Raw genomic sequence first — 18,262 nt, forward strand, 5'->3', positions numbered from 1 at the left:
ACGGAGCATTTACTTTTGAGTCGAGCCAGTGGATCTCACGGAGTATCGCGATACTTGAGCGTGACCTATTTAAACACCAACCACTGCCGTGAGAGTTCACACTTATTCATTGACAGAGACAGTAGGATTGTTGAAGACAACCGAAGGTATGAAATACTCCGTTAAAACTTTTATTTTCTTTTCCAGTGAATATGCGTTTTAGGAAAAGTAATCGAACACAGTTGCTCTTGTTTTACCATGGACATTTCCGTGTAATTTCGTTACTGCTTTTGGTGGGAGTTTCGTTTTCCGTAATTGCGATATTTGCATTAATGATGTCTTTATATACGTTTGAATTAATAATGCATTGTGAAATTGTTCTCATGTGGACATGTTTGTAAGACGCCCACCTGTTGCAGTTCGATCAGTAAAGTGATTTAGAAAACTACGTATAAAATGTTTATAATGCTTAATTTGTAGCCATACATGTAAATAAGGTTACGTCAACTTTAAAATAACTTTACTATTATACTATTACGAAAGTCCACGTGTTAGTACATGTGTTGCAATTTGAGGAAATATTGAAATAACGAAAGATAATAACTTCCTGAAGACCAACTTGCATATTCTATTCATAACAAGCTCTTAATAATAATAATATAGTATTTTGTTCAGTGATGTGTATGCTCTTCTGAAATGTGGCTTTAATGTAACAGTTTTTTTTTTTTTTTTTTTTACAAATTTATTGTATTTCTTAATTTATTGTTTTTCATGAAACACATTTTCTTCTCTTGAACCTAGCAGAAAATGGCAGCTGGAAACGCACATATTGGCAAGCCTGCTCCAGACTTCACAGCCAAAGCTGTGATGCCAGATGGACAGTTTAAAGATCTCAGTTTGTCTGACTACAAAGGTATGACCTTAACATTACAAGCAGAATGTCCTGTAATGTGTGATGCATAAAGAATATTTTACTGTAAAAAATAAAAAATAAAAACCTCTGCAAGGAAGCATTACCAGGAAACTCAAGGGTGTGACTTTGGATCCCACAAATACTTTATTAGAGATAGCACACATTGTGTGAGTCTCCTTGTGCACTTGTGACAAATGCTTTATTGCTCTTGTTTCCAGGAAAGTATGTTGTATTCTTCTTCTATCCATTGGATTTCACCTTTGTTTGCCCCACTGAGATCATCGCCTTCAGTGATGCGGTCGAGGAGTTCAGGAAAATCAACTGTGAGGTCATTGGTGCCTCTGTTGATTCCCACTTCTGTCATCTTGCCTGGTGAGTGATGAGGTCAAACTTTAAAGGGGCCATGTCATATTTTTTCCCTAATGTCAATGCTGCTAAAGTTTTTTTTTTTTTTTGTCACAAAAACCACCCTCTCTCAGACTCTTAAAACAGTCTGTTTTATGCTGTTGTGCCTTAAAGAAACACTCCCATTGCATGAGAAATGAACAACGGTGATCTCACGCAGTGCTGTGTTAGTATCAATTATATATCATAATTTTTTAGAGCTACTAAAAGGACTCTAATATGAGATGGGAGAAATAATATATTAAACTTAGTGCTATCAAATCGATTAATCATGATTGATTAATCGCATCTAACATAATTTTTTTTGTGTGTGTGTATATATATATATATATATATATATATATATATATATATATATATAAATACACAAACGTTTATGCTAGATGCGATTAATCGATTTGACCGCATTCATTTAAATACTTAAGTGTTCTCTCGCAAAGAAAACAAAAGGTTTATGTGAAAGCAAAATATCTCGGGGAAAGCAAACATTTTACATGTGGACGCAATCGTTTCTCAGGGGAACGCAATACTTTTGTGAGAAACTGCAAAAGCATTCAAATATATTTTGATATCCCATCTCATATTTTTTTTCCCCATCACCATGTCCCTTTAGGGGCCCCGTAATTCTCTTCTCTGATGACGTGTTTACTAGCGTGAGGGCGGGACAACCTGTCACTCACATGACATCACAGCAATAGCAATCCACAACCATCCAATCAATTCCTCATGGACAAAATCAAGTCCCGCCCGCATGTTTTTTTGTTTTCTTGTTCGAGAAGCCATTTCACTCACAATAGGGAAGAAAAGACTAGCGCAACCTCTGTTTCATGCCGATTTGTTGTATGATAATTTATTGTTTCAGTTTTAGTTAACAATAATAACCCTGTCTCACAATGGCATAAAATGTGTTACACTCTTAGTGAAAGTTATTCTTTGCCTTAAAACCACCTTGTCTTTAGACGTTTTAAAGTGCTATTCTATTGTACGGAATTGACAGACTTATTCAATATTCATGAATTTACCAATGAATGACAATGTTTTTACCACAACAGGATAAACACACCTCGGAAACAAGGTGGTTTAGGACATATGAAGGTCCCTCTGGTGGCAGATTCCCTCCGCTCTATATCTAAAGACTATGGTGTACTGAAGGAAGATGAGGGTATTGCTTACAGGTATGGAGGGATCACCTAAATAAAAAAATATATATATATATTGAAAAGAACCATATACACTACCATTCAATATTTTTTTTAGAAAGAAGGTAATACTTTCATTCAGCAAGGATGCATTAAATTAATCAAAAGTGACAGAAAAGACATTTATAATGTTACAAAAGGTTTACATTTTAAATAAATGCTTTATTTTAAATTAAATGAATAAATGTTCTTTCTATTCATCAATGATTCCTGAAAATAAATGTACCACAGTTCCCCCCCCCCTTTAATATATTTATATTATATATAAATAATATAATTTATTATTATATTATTTATAATAATAATAATAAATATTTCTTGAGCATCAAATCAGCACAGTAGAATGATTTCTAAAGGATCATGTGACACTGAAGACTGGAGGAATGATGCTGAAAATTCAGCTCTATCACAGGAATAAATTATGTTTTGAAATATTTAAATAGAAAACCGTTATTTTGAGATGTAATATTTCACTGTGTTGCTGTTTCAAATAAATGCAGTCTTGGTGAGCATTAGAGACTTAAATTTAAAAAATCTTACACTTGAACAGTAGTGTATCTTTGTACTACTTCTTAATGATGGATTTTGGCACACAATATTAGAATAAAACAGTTCAGATCTCCTGTATATTGTTATTTACTTCTTTTCTTTCTTTTTTTTTACTTAGAGGTCTTTTCATAATTGATGACAAAGGCATCCTGAGGCAGATAACCATCAATGACCTGCCAGTGGGCCGCTCTATTGATGAAACCCTGCGCTTGGTGCAGGCCTTTCAGTTCACCGACAAACATGGAGAAGGTACAGCATATTTTCTTGCCTTTGGACTGAAAGTTCTTTTCGATTTTACATACTATTCCTTTTATACAGTACAGTGTGAAATGGTTTTCCATTTTTATCTGTGTATATATGTATAAATATATCTGTAATATTTCATATAAATTTGCCTTTTTGTTGTCACTTTTATCCTAGTTTGCCCAGCCGGATGGAAGCCCGGAAAAGACACAATCAAGCCCGACGTCCAGCAGAGCAAAGACTACTTCTCCAAACAACACTAAAAAGCACACTAGACTGTGCAGCATTGTGTAAGCGTGGTAATTATAATAATAATATGTATAGTGATATTGTGGGAAGTTATAGGACCAAAGTGTGTCATACTCAAAACTACCTGAAATATACTGTAACATTTGAGCTAGTATGTATAATGTGTCTTACCATCCTTTTTGTTGTGAAAAGAGATTGTATTGTCAACTAATTTTTGCATTTCAAACAATAAACCATTTTTAACTATAAACTGTTTTTTTTATTTAAATTACGGTTATTTATTGTATAGCTTAATGAACTCAGTAGGCTGAATAAATATGAAGAAAATAAATAAATATTAGTAAATAAATATATTAATCAAGTCCTTGTCGGTTCATTGGAGATGAGGGCTTTGTGTTTGCCGCCAAATGCGCGTGATCGTCGCTGACAAGTGACTCGCGCGCGCTCACCGAATTGTCGCGGTCACTCAGCGGTTTTACCTTAAAAAGTTATAGCCGTATTCTTCTTACGGTTTTTTAACAATAAATGATTATATTAATCAAATAACACTTTGTCTTACATAAACATCGATAGATTTATTGAATTATCAAGTTGATGAATTGTTTATTGAAGCCATAACAGTTTTTGAGGGGATAAAAACCTTTCAGTGAGGAAGCTAACATTACAGTTAAGTTAACGTAAGTTAACGTTAGCGCAAACATGACGACCAGACAGAAGAAACTGACTCAAGAAAAACAGGTGATTGCTGAGGTGAGAACTTACTAAATCAATGACATTTAAAGTGTGAACGTAAGTTAAATAAAATATACCCTTACAAAATATGCTAACTGTTATGCTTTCAAATAAGCAGCTCAATTCAACTTTTAAGTGGTTTCCATCGTGTTACTTCTGTTCTGTAACATCATATTATATTAATTGGATGTCTGCTTCATTCATCATAAGCTGTCAGAATCATGATTTCTTTCTTTTATTATTGTTGTGATTATCAATGACAGTGGACGCAAATGCAGTTAACGGTACCACAGTTGTAGTTACTGTAACTAGACACTCCCTGAGGTAACTTTAGGCTAAATGGAAATATGGACTAAGTTAACTTAACTTACTGGACTAAACGGTCATTTCTGTAATAAATAGCAGGTCAATACCGTGGGATCAAATATTGCTAAGCTAACAAAATGTTATTGTAATATTGCAGTTGTAAGCTAATGTTTTAAGATCCATTATTAGGGCTTTTATTTAACCTCAGTCCTTTTCACTGTTTCATAGTTTGTCTGCACTGCCGTAAACTGAGATGGTTGTCATTCATATTTCTGTAGACTTATTGATGTTCGGCATATATTTGACTTATGTTCTCAGTTCTCACAGTTTGATAGTCATTTAGTTATATTTACAATGAGAACAACATTATTTTCCTTCAGAAATCTCACTAGGTTACAGAATAATATTTGAATCTATTAAAGATGCAGAAAAGTTCCTGCATTCAAAACTTGACTGAACTATTGTTGTAATCCACTGGTTGGATGGAACAATATTCCCAATGTCTCCATAAATAAAGTGCAGTTTGTTCTGAACGCAACAGGTTGAGATCTATATCATAAAAATCATTAGGTAGGTAGTATATTTTCGAAAGCTTAAACACTCAAAATTCATCCTGTGAAAAACGTTTTGAAATTAGACATTGTGTTTTTTTTTTACATTTGACAAAATTGACTGCACTATTTTATAATCAAATATCTTTCTAAGCTTGACAAAATATAGTTGGAAAGGTATGGGTCTCTCAAGGTTCCATATTTATTGTTTTGTTACAGTAATGTTTTTAAATTATGCATCAAAATAATTTCAATGGAATGTGTGTGTCACCCCGTGGCTATTTTTGGTATAACGTTAGTGCCTAAACAAAATCTCACAGGAACCTTTTTGTGTTATCAATTTCAAATTAGGAACATAACTTGGTTATACATATGATATGACTTTGATTTTCTATACATTTTTAGAGTCAAATTAGATATTATTTTGTAAAATATATATTTGGTATAAAATAAAAAAATGTAGAGTACAGTAAATTTGCTGTACAGTAAACTTAAACATCAAAAAAACATGTTTAACACTTACATTTTTCGAAGTGGTTTTACGTCAGCAGTGTCTTCTTTAAAAAAACGAGTTCTGTATTCCAAAGCGAACTATTTAAGTTTGGATACTGCATTTTCACATCTATGCTTAAACTCCCAAAGCTATTATTCTATTAGATGATCATTTGTCATTCTGTGTCATTTGCGAACATACTGTACTGTATGTGGATATGAACTTCAAGGCACTGTTCTTTGTAAAGCTGTGTTAATGTGAATTGAACTGAACCAGTGTATTTCATCAGGCGCTGGATACTGAGACTCAGTCACTGGTGTTTGTCAAGCGCATGGTGGTTATAGCGGTCTCCTCCATCACCTATCTGCGTGGGATATTTCCAGAGGACTCCTACAGATCCAGATACCTGGAAGGTATAAATATACACACTGGTTTATTAATGGCCGAACATTTGAAACATCTCATACAAGTTTGTTCATTGATGAATGTTGTTCTTCAGATTTGTGTATCAAAGTCCTCAAAAAGGATTGTACTTGCCCTGGAGCCCGCAAACTCGTCAAATGGTAATATGTTGCATATGATGAATTTGTACAATAAATTGGCATGTTTGTTTATTTGAATGTGTAGGCTATGTCGAAATATATTTGTAATGATTTACGGAAGTGTAAAAAATGCTAAGATGCTATGAAAAGTGATCATAATCATACTTCTGTCCTCCAAGGCTGATGGGATGTTTTGATGCTTTGGAGAAGAGATATGTAAGTCAAAAGTACCATATTTCAATAGAAATCCATCTTTCTATTATTTTTGTCACTGTATTCATTTACTTTGTTTTTTGCAGCTTCAAATGGTGGTCATTGGGGTCAGTATGCATAAGTAAATGTGTGTTTTTATTTATATAATCATTTTTTAAAGAAATAAACATATAAATTCACTGTTTTTTTAATACACAGGTACACACAAGCCCAGATGACAGTAATGTAAGTTCCATCTTCCATGAAGTTTTTAGATAGGGTTTAGTTTTTTTTTTATTTAATGCCAAGGACCCCCAAATATACTTTCATGTTCAAGACTATTTATACTGTGTGAGGTACTGTGTAAGTGGAATTCCAAAATCAAATAATTGGCTTTTATATTTTATTATACTAAAGAAAATCCCCCATAAAATATTTATTTTCTATTTAAATTGACTTTTTTTTGACCCGCATTAGAATATTGTTAAACGCATAAAGCTGGAGAGCAATAGTTTGAGATTTGTGGTTGTGGAGCACTGGAGTATAAGTTGAGGCGTGGACGCAAGCTGTATATTTATTTAAAGATACCAAGCAGAGGAATATAGACACAAGAGAGATGCACAAACAAGACACAGGTGAACATAACCAGAAACCATGCTAACTAATAGAAAGACACGACAACGATGTACTAAAACCGTAAAGGTTTTCCTTCGCGTTTTTTACGTAGAGACGACAACGTTGTCAAAGCGATCCCAGTTCACACGGATCCACGAAAACGACTAAAAACACTGTATTCTGCTGCCAGGCTAGTAGTTGACACACTACGCACCTATAGACTGAACATGTAATACTCATGCGTTTTTTTCACACGTACACCATTTTTCACAAATTCATGTTACGAATAACCGTATCGTTTTCAAAAGCTCGTACTTTGAAACCCGTTTTCAAAACTTTGTGCCTCCAAAACGCTGTTGTTCTGTAAATGAAAGGCCAAAATGCATAATTTATTTTCTGTTTTTAGTTGAAAACAGTGTCGTGTAAACGGCCCCTCAGAAACAATGGAACACAAAAACACTGAATACCCGTGACAATTCCAAAATAATATAAAGGTGACATTGGTGATGAGAAACTCAGATTTTTTTATTTTGTATGTATGTCAAGAGGAAAGATGAATACTATAAAATATATGCAGATTTGTTACGTTTTTTAGGACTGTCAGTGGAATAAAATGATTGCGATGCAATTCATCTCATAATTTACATCTTTAGAAACGTACAAATTTACAAATTTAGCAAATGTGTTCATTACTGCTTTACACATATTTTGTTCATTTTTCCAAGTGCTATACATTTTGAAACAGTAAAAGTGTGGACACCAGTAATAAGAGTTTTCCAAACCTGCTGTTTTGTCTGTTGTCTCAGCACGTCATCGAGTCCTATCAGTTTAAGTTCAGATACTCAGAGAGTGGACCACAGATGGACATCCTGAGGTGTAGTATTGTACATTGCTGTAATATCTGATTTTCTGCAGTTTGCATTTCCTGTATGTCTTCAGTTGTTGATGACTACATAACAATCATTCTGTACATCACCGTTCAAAGGTTTGGGGTTTGTAAGATTTTCTTTTAAATAAATGTATCTTTTTATTCACACATTAAATTGATCAAAAGTGACAGCAAACACATTTATAATGTTAAAAAATATTTATTTTCAAATAAATGCTGTTCTTTTGAATGTTCTTTTCAAGGAATCCTGGGAAAAAAGTATCCGTTTCCACGAAAATATTAAGCAGCACAGCTGTTTTCAACATTGATAATAATAATAAATGTTTCTTGAGCAGCAAACCATCATATTAGAATGATTTCTGAAGGATCAAGACTGGAGTAATAATGCTGAAAATGTTGCTTTATCATCACAGGAATAAATACAAAATGTAATTTTTTGTACCGTTTTATTTCTGATATTGTATTTCAAATAAATGCAGCCTTAGTGAGCTTAAGAAACTTCCAAAAAATTTAAACTCTTACTGACCCCAAACTTTTGAACAGTAGTGGATATAGTTTTGGACATTATGCTGCTAATTTAGTGTAAATTAATGTAAAACCCACATCTATTGAAATGTCCATTCACTTCACACACACTAGTCCTCACCTCTTTTCTTGATTTCAGTAATGTGACTGGGACCATGAGAGTGACCTTAGAGGACACTAAGAAAGCTTCAACGCTCCTGATCCGGAAGCTGTTCCTCCTCATGCAGAATCTAGAAGCTCTGCCCACTGCCGTTTACCTCACTATGAAACTCTACTACTATGATGATGGTACTATACATCCTCCTGCAGTACGGAGAGAGAAGTGGAAAAGAACTGTTGATTCATGACAAACACTGTGTTTTTTGGGATCAAATAAACGTGCTTAGTGAAATATCAATGCTTTTGTCTCCTTGCGACTTGAGTCACTCCACCTGAATACGAGCCACCGGGGTTCAAGGCAGGTGTAAATGACAGTCTGTGGTTCGAGGGGAAGGCAGTGCACTTCAGAGTGGGCGATCTGCAGTCTCGCTTTCACACCATGAAGTTGCGTGTGACGGCAGCGCAGAACCGACTCGGGAAGCTACAGGACGGGGGCCAGTTGAGCGAGAACGACACGGAGATGGAGACACCCTCTCTCTCTCAAATCAGAGCGGTAGAAACGGTACGAAGCAGATGGATCTTAATGTTCAGGATAAGCTTTGATACGTGTTCTGAAACCTTTCTCTTGTGACAGATGACCAGAAACTCTGACCAGGACCTGCCATCTGAAGATGGTAAGTATCTAAAACCGAGGTTTTTTGTTCAGAAGGTCTGGCGTGCTTTGGAGAGTGTTTGCTGAATGTCTTGACCTTTTGCAGAATCTCTTGCACAGTTTAAACAGCCCAGAAAAGCTATAGCAAAGGTAAGCAATTTATGATTTATATGGTGATAAAAGTGTCTTTTGTTTATTAAAAACACATTTTGATGCCTTTTCATTATATATCTGCACAGAGGAAATGTGTGAGAAGCAAACTTCCAAGGAGGAAAAAGAAGAAATGCTTTTAAAACCCATAACAAGTTCACATCAGACAAACATGTTTTTAAAAGGGTTTATTTGCCAATATCTTTTATTCAAATATAGTAAAAATGGCTTTGTAGTAATGGCTTTTTTTTTTTACTAAGTAATTCTAGAGAATTCATTCTCAAATTCTAAGATTATTTATTTATTTATCATTTATAATGCGGTGACTTCCTGTTTGGTGTTGATGGAGGAGGACTGAGATATTTATTCGCTGAATGTAGAAAACAATGTTGAATGAATGACACATCAGCTGTATGTACAAGAGTATGCACATTAAATAAACAATACTTCAGACTATCATCTTTATACACAAGCCCCTTTATTTCAATTATTTACGGCCTTTTGTCATTAATTAAAAAAATAGTACCATATTTGCATAGTGTTTCCTCGAGCAAATGAATAGGTTAAAGCATACATTCACAGCATGAGTAAGATCTGATACACGCGTACATAAACCAAAATATTACATTATAGCTATTTAACAATCAAATATAATGTCAGTTTCTTTTAAAAATAAATGCAGTTTGTAATTGTACCATCCTACAGTACAGGCACTTGATTGTGAAATATACACAGATAGCTGCCGTTACTTGATAGAAATTATGTTGGCCGGCTAAACATGGTCCATTAGTGGTGAACATTCATACTTATCAGTAACTGTGCATGTCAGTCTTAAGGGTACGTGGGTAATGCCACATTGAGATCTCCCAGTAGGATCCAATCATTAATCTGGGACCAAATACGTGTTTAAAAGAGACTATCCACATCACCCATCTCCACCACCACAGTCTTCAACTGAGAATAAAATTCAATGGTCACCTGGCCATTTTCTCTTCCAATACCTGAAATCAGAGATAGAAGGTTGAGTTTAATTGGAGAGCATTTAGTGTTATAGAGCCAACACACACACAAACTTTTTTGTTTGTAACTCCTATCGTCACCTGACCTGAGGCCTTGTATCCTCCAAATGGCACCTCCACAGGTGTGATATTGTAGTTGTTGATGAAGCAAGATCCAGCCTGAAGGTTTTCTATAACTCGATGTGCTCTCTTAATATCTCTAGCGAGTCAGAGACAGACAGGAAAAGAAAATATGAGCAAACGGGAAAGCCCCAGTCTAGCTTTGAAACATCAACCAATCGCAATACTACCGTTCAAAAGTTTGAAGTTCTGTTTGAATGTTTTAGAAAAAAATTATACTTATTCAGTTAAGACATATACCATTTATCATTATCAAATGCAACAGTAAAGACATTTATAAAAGATTACCATTTCAAATAAACGCTTTTCATTTGAATTTTCTAATCATAAAAGAATCCTGAAAATAATGTATCATGGTTTCCACAAAAATATTAAGCAGCACAGCTGTTTTCCATATTGATAATAATAAGAAGAAGAAGAAGACACGTGTCTGGAGCAGCAAATCATCACATCAGAATGATTCATTTTCATTATGCTGAAAAATCAAAGGAATAAATTACATTAAAAATATATATATATATTAAAGTCCCCATAAAATCTAAATTGACGTTTTTTGGCTTTTAGTATGAATATGTTAGCCTTTCTGTTATCTATAAGCTAGTGTGTGCAAAAACAATGATAAAATTATCATTTAGAAGATATAAGCATTCAAAACAGTCTCTCACTTCCGCAAATAGGACTCAATGATTTTGATGACATCACTCTGCACTTCAGCTTCTCATCAGATTTTCTGTCCCTCTAGAATCTAAAGTGTCCCGCCCCCTACATTATTAATAGACACTGAAGCTGCGTCTCTTGAAGTCACTTGCTCACACATGTTGGCACACAGTGCACTATATAGGGGATAGGGAACGATTCAGGCGTAAATATGCTTTCCATTGAGTTCTGCACAGAATGCTATATTAAAGCGATCTGGGGGAGATTAGGAGGAAACTGCGGCTTTACTGAGCTCAACGGCTCTGGCTGAGCTGTGATATAAACTAAACACTATTGGCAATTTTTAAAAAGGGGAGGAGCTGTTAGATATGCCCCGCCCGGTCTTCCTGTTTCAGTGGAAATGACATCAACACACTGATAATGCTACGTGTTTATAGGCACTTCAGTGGGCCTTTAAAATAGAAAACATTTTAAAACATATTTTTACTCTATCAAATAAATGCAACTTGGATAAGTTGAGATAACTTTCTTTTGATTTATCGTACCAACCCCAATTGTTTGAACGGTAGTGTATAAAACTAACTTTCACTTTACTTAGTAAAGACCCCTGCAGCCAGACCCAGAGAGCTGTCATTGGCTCTCCGAAGAACCTCGTCCTCAGTGTCGAAGGACAGTACTGACATCACGGGCCCAAAGATTTCCTCTTTGACACACGTCATGTCATCTGTGCAGCCATCTGGAAACAAGACGTGAACGAACACACTTGATTTGAGGAAGTGAACAGAGTGAAAAATAAACCATTGAATGTTTCCAAAACACATAACCTCAAAACATCAGCTGCCAACCGTTTTTCTAACTCACCGAGCACACATGGTGTCATGTAGTATCCATCTTTTAGTTTAGGATCTGTTGGGATGAAGGGCTCCCCTCCACAGAGCACTCTGGCTCCCTGTCAAGAAAAAGCAACTACTTTACCAAGCCATATAGTATATAGTAAACAACACAATCATGCTACTAAATGAACATTTTCTACTAAACATACAGCTATACCTCTTTCTTGGCTTGGTTCACATATCCCAGCACCCTCTCCAGGTGTGGTTTGCTGACCAGGGCTCCCATACGAGTGTCCTCCAACAGAGGGTCTCCTATCAGGATGGCTTTCGTTCTCCTGACCACCTCTTTCAAGAACTGAGGAACAATTGAGCTTTGCACAAAAACTCTGGTTCCATTACTGCACACCTACACGTGGGGAGTAAAAAAAGAAAGAAAGAAAAAAAGGACATATTAAGGAATAGGGTAATACATGTTTGTATGAATATGAAGATCTTGAAGAGTGTATTTATAGATGCATTAGTTGACCATAAACGGTATATTTAAAGTTTTTATTATTATTGTCCAGTCTGATATTATTAGTGAATAAACACATTTTTAATCAGACAGCTTAAAATATTATAATATTGTAAACAAAATACTGTATAAAGCAATATTATTGTAATAATTATACGTTAGAATATTGTATAAATGTTGTCTAAAGCAATATTGCAGTTGGTCTATATTAGCTTGGCTGTGATCATCTGTGACGATGAGAAGCAGCTTATTAGTGGCTGGACATGGCTAACTCTCGAAAAATATATTTTACGGATGGCAAAACGCTGTATGTTCATACTTTGACTTGACCTTTCAATACAGTACCTGGCCTTGAGACAGGAAGTTGGCCATGAGTGCTCCTCTAACAGCGTTTTCTAGATCAGTGTCCTCAAAGATGATCACTGGAGATTTACCTCCAAGCTCCAGTGTCACTGGTTTGACCCCTCGGGACGCCATTTCCATTATCTGTTGGGACAAAACATGCATTTAAACACAGGTTTAAGTGAATTACTACTACTATTAGTAAACTTCTCAATCGACTGCCTAACGTCATGTATATTATACACAACTTATATTAAACCAGACACAATAACCAATTGCTTAAAGGAGTAGTTCACCCAAAATTTTTAATTCTGTCATCATTTACTCACTCTCATGTCGTTCAAAACCCAGAAGACTTTGGTTTATTTTTTAAACACAACTTAAAGAAACACTCCACTTTTTGGGGGGAAATAGGCTCATTTTCCAACTCCCCTAGAGTTAAACAGTTGAGTTTTACTGTTTTCGAATCCATTCAGCCGATCTCCGGGTCTGGCGGTAGCACTTTTAGCATAGCTTAGCATAGATCATTGAATCTGATTAGACCGTTAGCATCTCTCTCAAAAAAATGACAAAAGAGTTTCAAAATGTTTCCTATTTAAAGGGTAACTATAAACAAATATAAATTATATATAAATAAACGTTTTTTTCCTCAGAATTGCATGTTTATATCTCGCAATTCTGACATTTTAACACGCAATTGGGAGATGAAGTCAGAATTGCATGATATAAAGTCACAATTGCGTGTTGTAAAGTCAGAACTGTGAGATATAAACTCACAATACAGAGAAAAAATGATAAATTATATTTATAGTTTTATTTAAATATAGGAACTATTCTCTCATTCCTGCGTAATAATCAAGGAACTGTGCTGTCAAACCATGGGTGCTGCAGCAGGCGCAATGATATTACGCAGCGCCTGAAAATAGTCCCCAGCTAGGTAACTTCCAACATGACAGGCACTAAGTTTGTAATATCATTGCGCCTGTTTAGAGTTTAGTTCCTAGCCATATCGACAATAGAAAATCACAACTTTTAATTTTCCGTCGGTCTTAGTACACGATGTAACTACAGAAGAGTCAAGTTTTAAATAGGAAAAATATCTAAACTCTTTGGTAATTTTTTTGAGAGAGATGCTAATGGTCTAACTATATTCAATGAGCTATGCTAAGCTATGCTAAAAGTGCTACCGCCAGCTCGGCTGAATGGATTCGAAAACGGTAAAACTCAACTGTTTAACTCTAGGGGAGCTGGAAAATGGACATTTTTCAAAACAAATTGGAGTGTTCCTTTAAGGTATTTTGGTAACACTTTACAATAAGGTCTCATTAGTTAACGTATTTATTAACTAACAATAAGCAATACATTTGTTACAGCATTATTAATCTTTATTAATAAAAATAGTCGGTCAGTGTTTGTTCGTGTTAGTTCACAGTGATGAACTAATGTTAACAAATACAACATTAGTAAATGTTGAAATGAACATGAACTAAGATTAATGAATGCTGTAGAAGTATTGTTCATTCTTAGTTCATGTTAACTAAAGTAGTTAACTAATGAATCCTTACTGTAAAGCAGGGTTGTCAAACTCACACAAGCCCAGCAGAGTTTTGCTTCAACCCTAATTAAACACACCTAATCCAGAAAATCAAGTTTTAAAAACTGCAGGTGTGTGTGTTGAAGCAGGGTTGGAAATAAACTCTGTAGGGCTGTGGCCCTCCAGGAACTGAGTGTGCTCACACCTGTGCTGTAAAGTGTTCTGAGAGGTTTCTGCCCAGGCCACCGAAACCTACAAGATCCAAGAAGTCATAAAAGTAACTTTGGTTTCCTGGACTATCAAATGAAAGACAGAAATAACTTAATTTGTGTTTCGAAGATTAACCAAAGCCTTATGGGGTGAGAGATTTTTGGTTTTTGAGTGAACTGACCCTCTGTGACAGTCAGCGACTGTATTATTACCGCTGGGGTCCTCTTACTTTCTTTCCCGTGGGCACACTTCCTGTGAAGGAGATCTTAGCCACATCCGGGTGATGACACAGGAGAGAACCCGTCTCTTGTCCGCCCTGCACCACATTGAACAGGCCCTCGGGAGCTCCGGCCTGTGAATAGATCTCAGCCAGCAGCACTGCAGTGGCGGGGGTCACCGGAGACGGCTTGAACACCATGGAGTTGCCTACGATTGAACCGAACCGTAATAGCAGACTGTTAAGATCATCATTTCAGGAACAGGTCAAGAGTGAAAGAAGAGGCTGTTAAACTAATACAGCTCAATAGCCTTCAACACGATAGAGTTTCACTTTTTTATATCTAGTGCTGTGAATAACATTAAACTCATTAAAATACACCAGATAAAAGGTTATTAATTTTAACAGCTTTAAGGTAGCCTATCATTCATATCCGTGGCAGGACATGTTATGCGCCACAGTTTAATAGTCAAGTTTAGGGGTTTGCACAAATCTCTCTAACCCCTAAGAGCAACACTGATGATGAAGTCGGAATGAAATGGACATCCGCCCTATCTATTCTCTAAACGCATCTTAAATATTATTTTGAACAATTCATACATACATTACATTTTTTTTAAATCGGCCTAGATTTGACCTAGATACCTCGATTTTCAGGTGAAACGACATGATTCGTAATGCATGTCGGACTTCTCCCATAGTTTAATCCTTTCTTACGTTCAACTGCAAGCTCACATTCAATCAACAACTGATGGATCATGAAACCAAGTCCGTTTCACTCGGAAGCACATCATAATACGGAAGAAAAGTTCTGTATGTTACGTTGCAACTTTAGGCCAGCTTTAACAGCTCGTCTAATACTAAACTAAGACCAGGTACAAACAGAGCTGATATATGCCAGATAAGATAAGGAAAGATTGTGAACTACATTTATTTATTTACATTTATTAAATTGGTAGACACTTTTATCTAAACTGACGGTGTTTTCAAGTAGGGAAGGAACAATATATTGGTACTATATCAGTTATCTGCCGATATTACCGATTTTTTATTTATTTGTTGTATCGGTTATTGGATAAATAATCGTGCATGCTCATTTCCACAACTTTAACATTTAGATGATCTTTTTTTTTAAAGGTTAAATTGAATCTTTAGCAAATGTAAATTCACTTGTAGCATTTAAAATCAATTTTTTAAATATATATTTTTAAATATATAAGCCAGATAGGGCTTAAATTAAGCCAGGATTAGGCCTTAGTGCAATTAGGGCATTTAAGTAGCTTTTGTAAACGTGCCTAAGGAGAAAACACTACTGATGTGCATCTTAAGACAAAACAATGGCACTGACTGACATATTTTAAGATATGTCTGTGCAAGTTGCTTTCAGTTAATACGGCTCAAACATACATAGTCTGGGCCATAATAACATCAACAACTAATTATTATTATGTGTGATTCCATGGAAAGTTTGCTAAGCCATGCTTGTATAACACATACCACAAGCGATGGCAGGGGCAGATTTCCAGGCTGCGATTTGGATGGGATAGTTCCAGGCTCCTATTCCCACACACACACCCAGCGGCTCCCGACGTGTGTAGGCAAACGAACCTCCTGCTAGCTGAACGTGCTGACCTGAGAGAGGATAACCCATCCGTACAATTATCATTTTAATTCTATGTACAGTCATTACCAGTCAAAAGTTCGGAATAACTAAGGTTTTTTCATGTTTTTAGACCTTTCGGTCATCAAGGCTGATCAAAAATACAGTAAAAAACTTAATATTGTGAAATATTATTTCAATTTAAAATAATTTGTAACATTTTTAAATGTAAAAAATGTGATAGAGCCGAATTTTCATCATCATCACTCCAGTCTTCAGTGTCACGTGATCCTTCAGAAATCGTTCAACTGAGAACGATCCACAACGAACCAACTAACCTGAAAGGACGGTGGCTTGTCCCGCGAAATACTCAATGCACAGTCTGGCTGAGTCCACATCTAAACGGGCTTCAGTGATGGACTTGCCATTGTTGACTACCTCTATCTCAGCTATCTCCTCTCTTCTCTTCTGTTCTCGACAACAGAAATAACTGAACAGATCAGACTCGCCACTTCGTGAATCTATGCAGCATTGTCATGTAATGCCTTAGGATGTCGGATCAATGCATTCCGGTCTACCTCGATGAGCCTGGCCGCCTCCAGCATGACTCTGGCTCTTTCCATGCCTGCCAGTTTCCTCCACACTGTGAAAGCAGCACTGGCGCTCCTGACAGCTGCATCAACCTCTGTGGCCCCACAAGCTTGCAGCTGGCAGAGGACACGACCTGGGGTACATCCATCAAGACACGGCAGGATCAGACATGGTAATGTTTTTAATCATAGAACGTGCTGTATAGAAGAAAAATCAATGCACAGGCATAGCCAGATGCGACTGTGATCATGTGACAGGGCAAAGTCTGATTGGTCAATGCCTAGAGTGGGGTTAAATGAAGAAATAGTTTTGTAAAAGCAGTACCTGTTGCAGGCTCATATACTGGTTCGGATTTGGCTCTCACATCTTTGATGTTGACTCGGCCACCACACCAGAAGTTGAGTGGCTCTTTGATATGAAGGGTTCCTGAGGATAAGCTCCTGGTCCCGGTGGAGTAAAGGGCCCCACGGAGGCCCGCGGTCAGGAGAGAGCTCATCTTCATCTCCCTAACACTGAACTTTGACCTCCTGGATGAGTGTCAACAAACGCGGTCTTTTCAGAAATTGCACCAAAACAGCGTCAAACACTAATTAGAAGAGATCTACAAAAACAGCCATCAAAACTTAAAATTATTTGTGCATGTAACAAGTTAAGTTTATGACTATTTTATCGCTGCAAAAGTCTGTAAAAGTCGATGGCAACAACATCAGCTCTCCGATTAAATGCAGCCTGGCACAGAGGAAGCGCTATGATAAGGCTTGAAAACAGAAACACTAGTAAGTAAAGGTGCAGGGACGTTCACTTACCTTCCGCATCTGATCTGCTGCAGATTTCGGATCAGGGTCAGTCCAGCCATGTTCGATCAGTTTTAGGGCGGGGCTTATGCGCGAGAACGACTCCCATTGGTTTGTTCTCGATGATGTCGTGTGACGTTTTCGGAAATAAAGTTCAATGTGATTTTAAAAAATTGCATAAAATATATCGTCTCCAAATTTGAGGAGGTTGACAGCACTGCTTATTTTGTGAATTTATATCATTGTGAAATAAATATAAAATCATCCAATCCTTTAATCTGAAAAATGTAATACATACAATAATTTATCTTATAATAAAATAAATCATTGTAAATGTTGTCATTTTTATATATTAAATGATTTATACAGGGATAACGCAAAATCTATTTCAATAACTCTACAATTTTGGCCTACTACTTTGTGAGGGGAAATTTGGTTTTCTTTTGTAAATTATATTTTAATTTGACGTTTATTTGAATATCTATAGATAGATAGATAGATAGATAGATAGATAGATAGATAGATAGATAGATAGATAGATAGATAGA

At 36.0% G+C, this 18,262-nt stretch overlaps 3 protein-coding genes across 5 annotated transcripts; 2 read left to right on the forward strand and 1 right to left on the reverse strand.

The window, feature by feature from the left end:
- On the forward strand, positions 1-3,896 carry prdx1 (peroxiredoxin 1). 2 transcript variants are annotated; one of them, XM_079612192.1, is made up of 6 exons: positions 1-146; positions 784-892; positions 1,111-1,264; positions 2,350-2,472; positions 3,164-3,294; positions 3,466-3,798. In XM_079612192.1, exons 2-6 carry the CDS (start codon positions 787-789, stop codon positions 3,549-3,551), a joined length of 600 nt encoding a protein of 199 aa, XP_079468318.1. In that variant the 5' UTR covers positions 1-146; positions 784-786; the 3' UTR covers positions 3,552-3,798. The 2 variants fall into 2 exon arrangements, with proteins under 2 accessions (XP_079468318.1, XP_079468317.1); XM_079612191.1 differs by having other exon boundaries at positions 27-146; positions 781-892; positions 3,466-3,896.
- A 73-nt stretch (positions 3,897-3,969) lies between these two features.
- Positions 3,970-9,509, forward strand: zte38 (zebrafish testis-expressed 38). 2 transcript variants are annotated; one of them, XM_079612194.1, is made up of 12 exons: positions 3,970-4,287; positions 5,909-6,032; positions 6,119-6,182; positions 6,341-6,377; positions 6,461-6,481; positions 6,573-6,599; positions 7,775-7,842; positions 8,522-8,670; positions 8,805-9,043; positions 9,116-9,155; positions 9,240-9,283; positions 9,373-9,509. In XM_079612194.1, exons 1-12 carry the CDS (start codon positions 4,237-4,239, stop codon positions 9,424-9,426), a joined length of 918 nt encoding a protein of 305 aa, XP_079468320.1. In that variant the 5' UTR covers positions 3,970-4,236; the 3' UTR covers positions 9,427-9,509. The 2 variants fall into 2 exon arrangements, with proteins under 2 accessions (XP_079468320.1, XP_079468321.1); XM_079612195.1 differs by having other exon boundaries at positions 4,201-4,275.
- Positions 9,510-9,717: 208 nt separating this feature from the next.
- On the reverse strand, positions 9,718-17,877 carry aldh9a1b (aldehyde dehydrogenase 9 family, member A1b). Its single transcript, XM_079612193.1, has 12 exons — positions 17,727-17,877; positions 17,245-17,447; positions 16,908-17,053; positions 16,668-16,797; positions 16,227-16,361; positions 14,742-14,938; positions 12,772-12,912; positions 12,130-12,318; positions 11,941-12,028; positions 11,674-11,815; positions 10,389-10,501; positions 9,718-10,284 (listed from the first exon to the last, which is right to left on the reverse strand). The coding sequence occupies exons 1-12, from the start codon at positions 17,774-17,776 to the stop codon at positions 10,190-10,192; spliced, it is 1,629 nt and encodes a 542-aa protein (XP_079468319.1). The 5' UTR covers positions 17,777-17,877; the 3' UTR covers positions 9,718-10,189.
- Positions 17,878-18,262: the final 385 nt, after the last annotated feature.

Source organism: Phoxinus phoxinus (genome assembly GCF_949152265.1).
Source record: "Phoxinus phoxinus genome assembly, chromosome: 5".
NCBI classification, from domain to species: domain Eukaryota; kingdom Metazoa; phylum Chordata; class Actinopteri; order Cypriniformes; family Leuciscidae; genus Phoxinus; species Phoxinus phoxinus.

Excerpts from the sequence above, each read along its gene's own strand:
- prdx1 (XM_079612192.1), top strand. The coding sequence starts at position 787 with ATGGCAGCTGGAAACGCACATATTGGCAAGCCTGCTCCAGACTTCACA. Across the intron at positions 893-1,110 it reads CAGTTTGTCTGACTACAAAG|GAAAGTATGTTGTATTCTTC; the intron begins GTATGACCTTAA and ends TCTTGTTTCCAG. Across the intron at positions 3,295-3,465 it reads CACCGACAAACATGGAGAAG|TTTGCCCAGCCGGATGGAAG; the intron begins GTACAGCATATT and ends CTTTTATCCTAG.
- zte38 (XM_079612194.1), top strand. The coding sequence starts at position 4,237 with ATGACGACCAGACAGAAGAAACTGACTCAAGAAAAACAGGTGATTGCT. Across the intron at positions 6,482-6,572 it reads TTCAAATGGTGGTCATTGGG|GTACACACAAGCCCAGATGA; the intron begins GTCAGTATGCAT and ends TTTAATACACAG. Across the intron at positions 9,156-9,239 it reads GGACCTGCCATCTGAAGATG|AATCTCTTGCACAGTTTAAA; the intron begins GTAAGTATCTAA and ends GACCTTTTGCAG.
- aldh9a1b (XM_079612193.1), bottom strand. The coding sequence starts at position 17,776 with ATGGCTGGACTGACCCTGATCCGAAATCTGCAGCAGATCAGATGCGGA. Across the intron at positions 17,054-17,244 it reads AGTATATGAGCCTGCAACAG|GTCGTGTCCTCTGCCAGCTG; the intron begins GTACTGCTTTTA and ends GATGTACCCCAG. Across the intron at positions 10,502-11,673 it reads GCTGCAGGGGTCTTTACTAA|AGATATTAAGAGAGCACATC; the intron begins GTAAAGTGAAAG and ends CTGACTCGCTAG.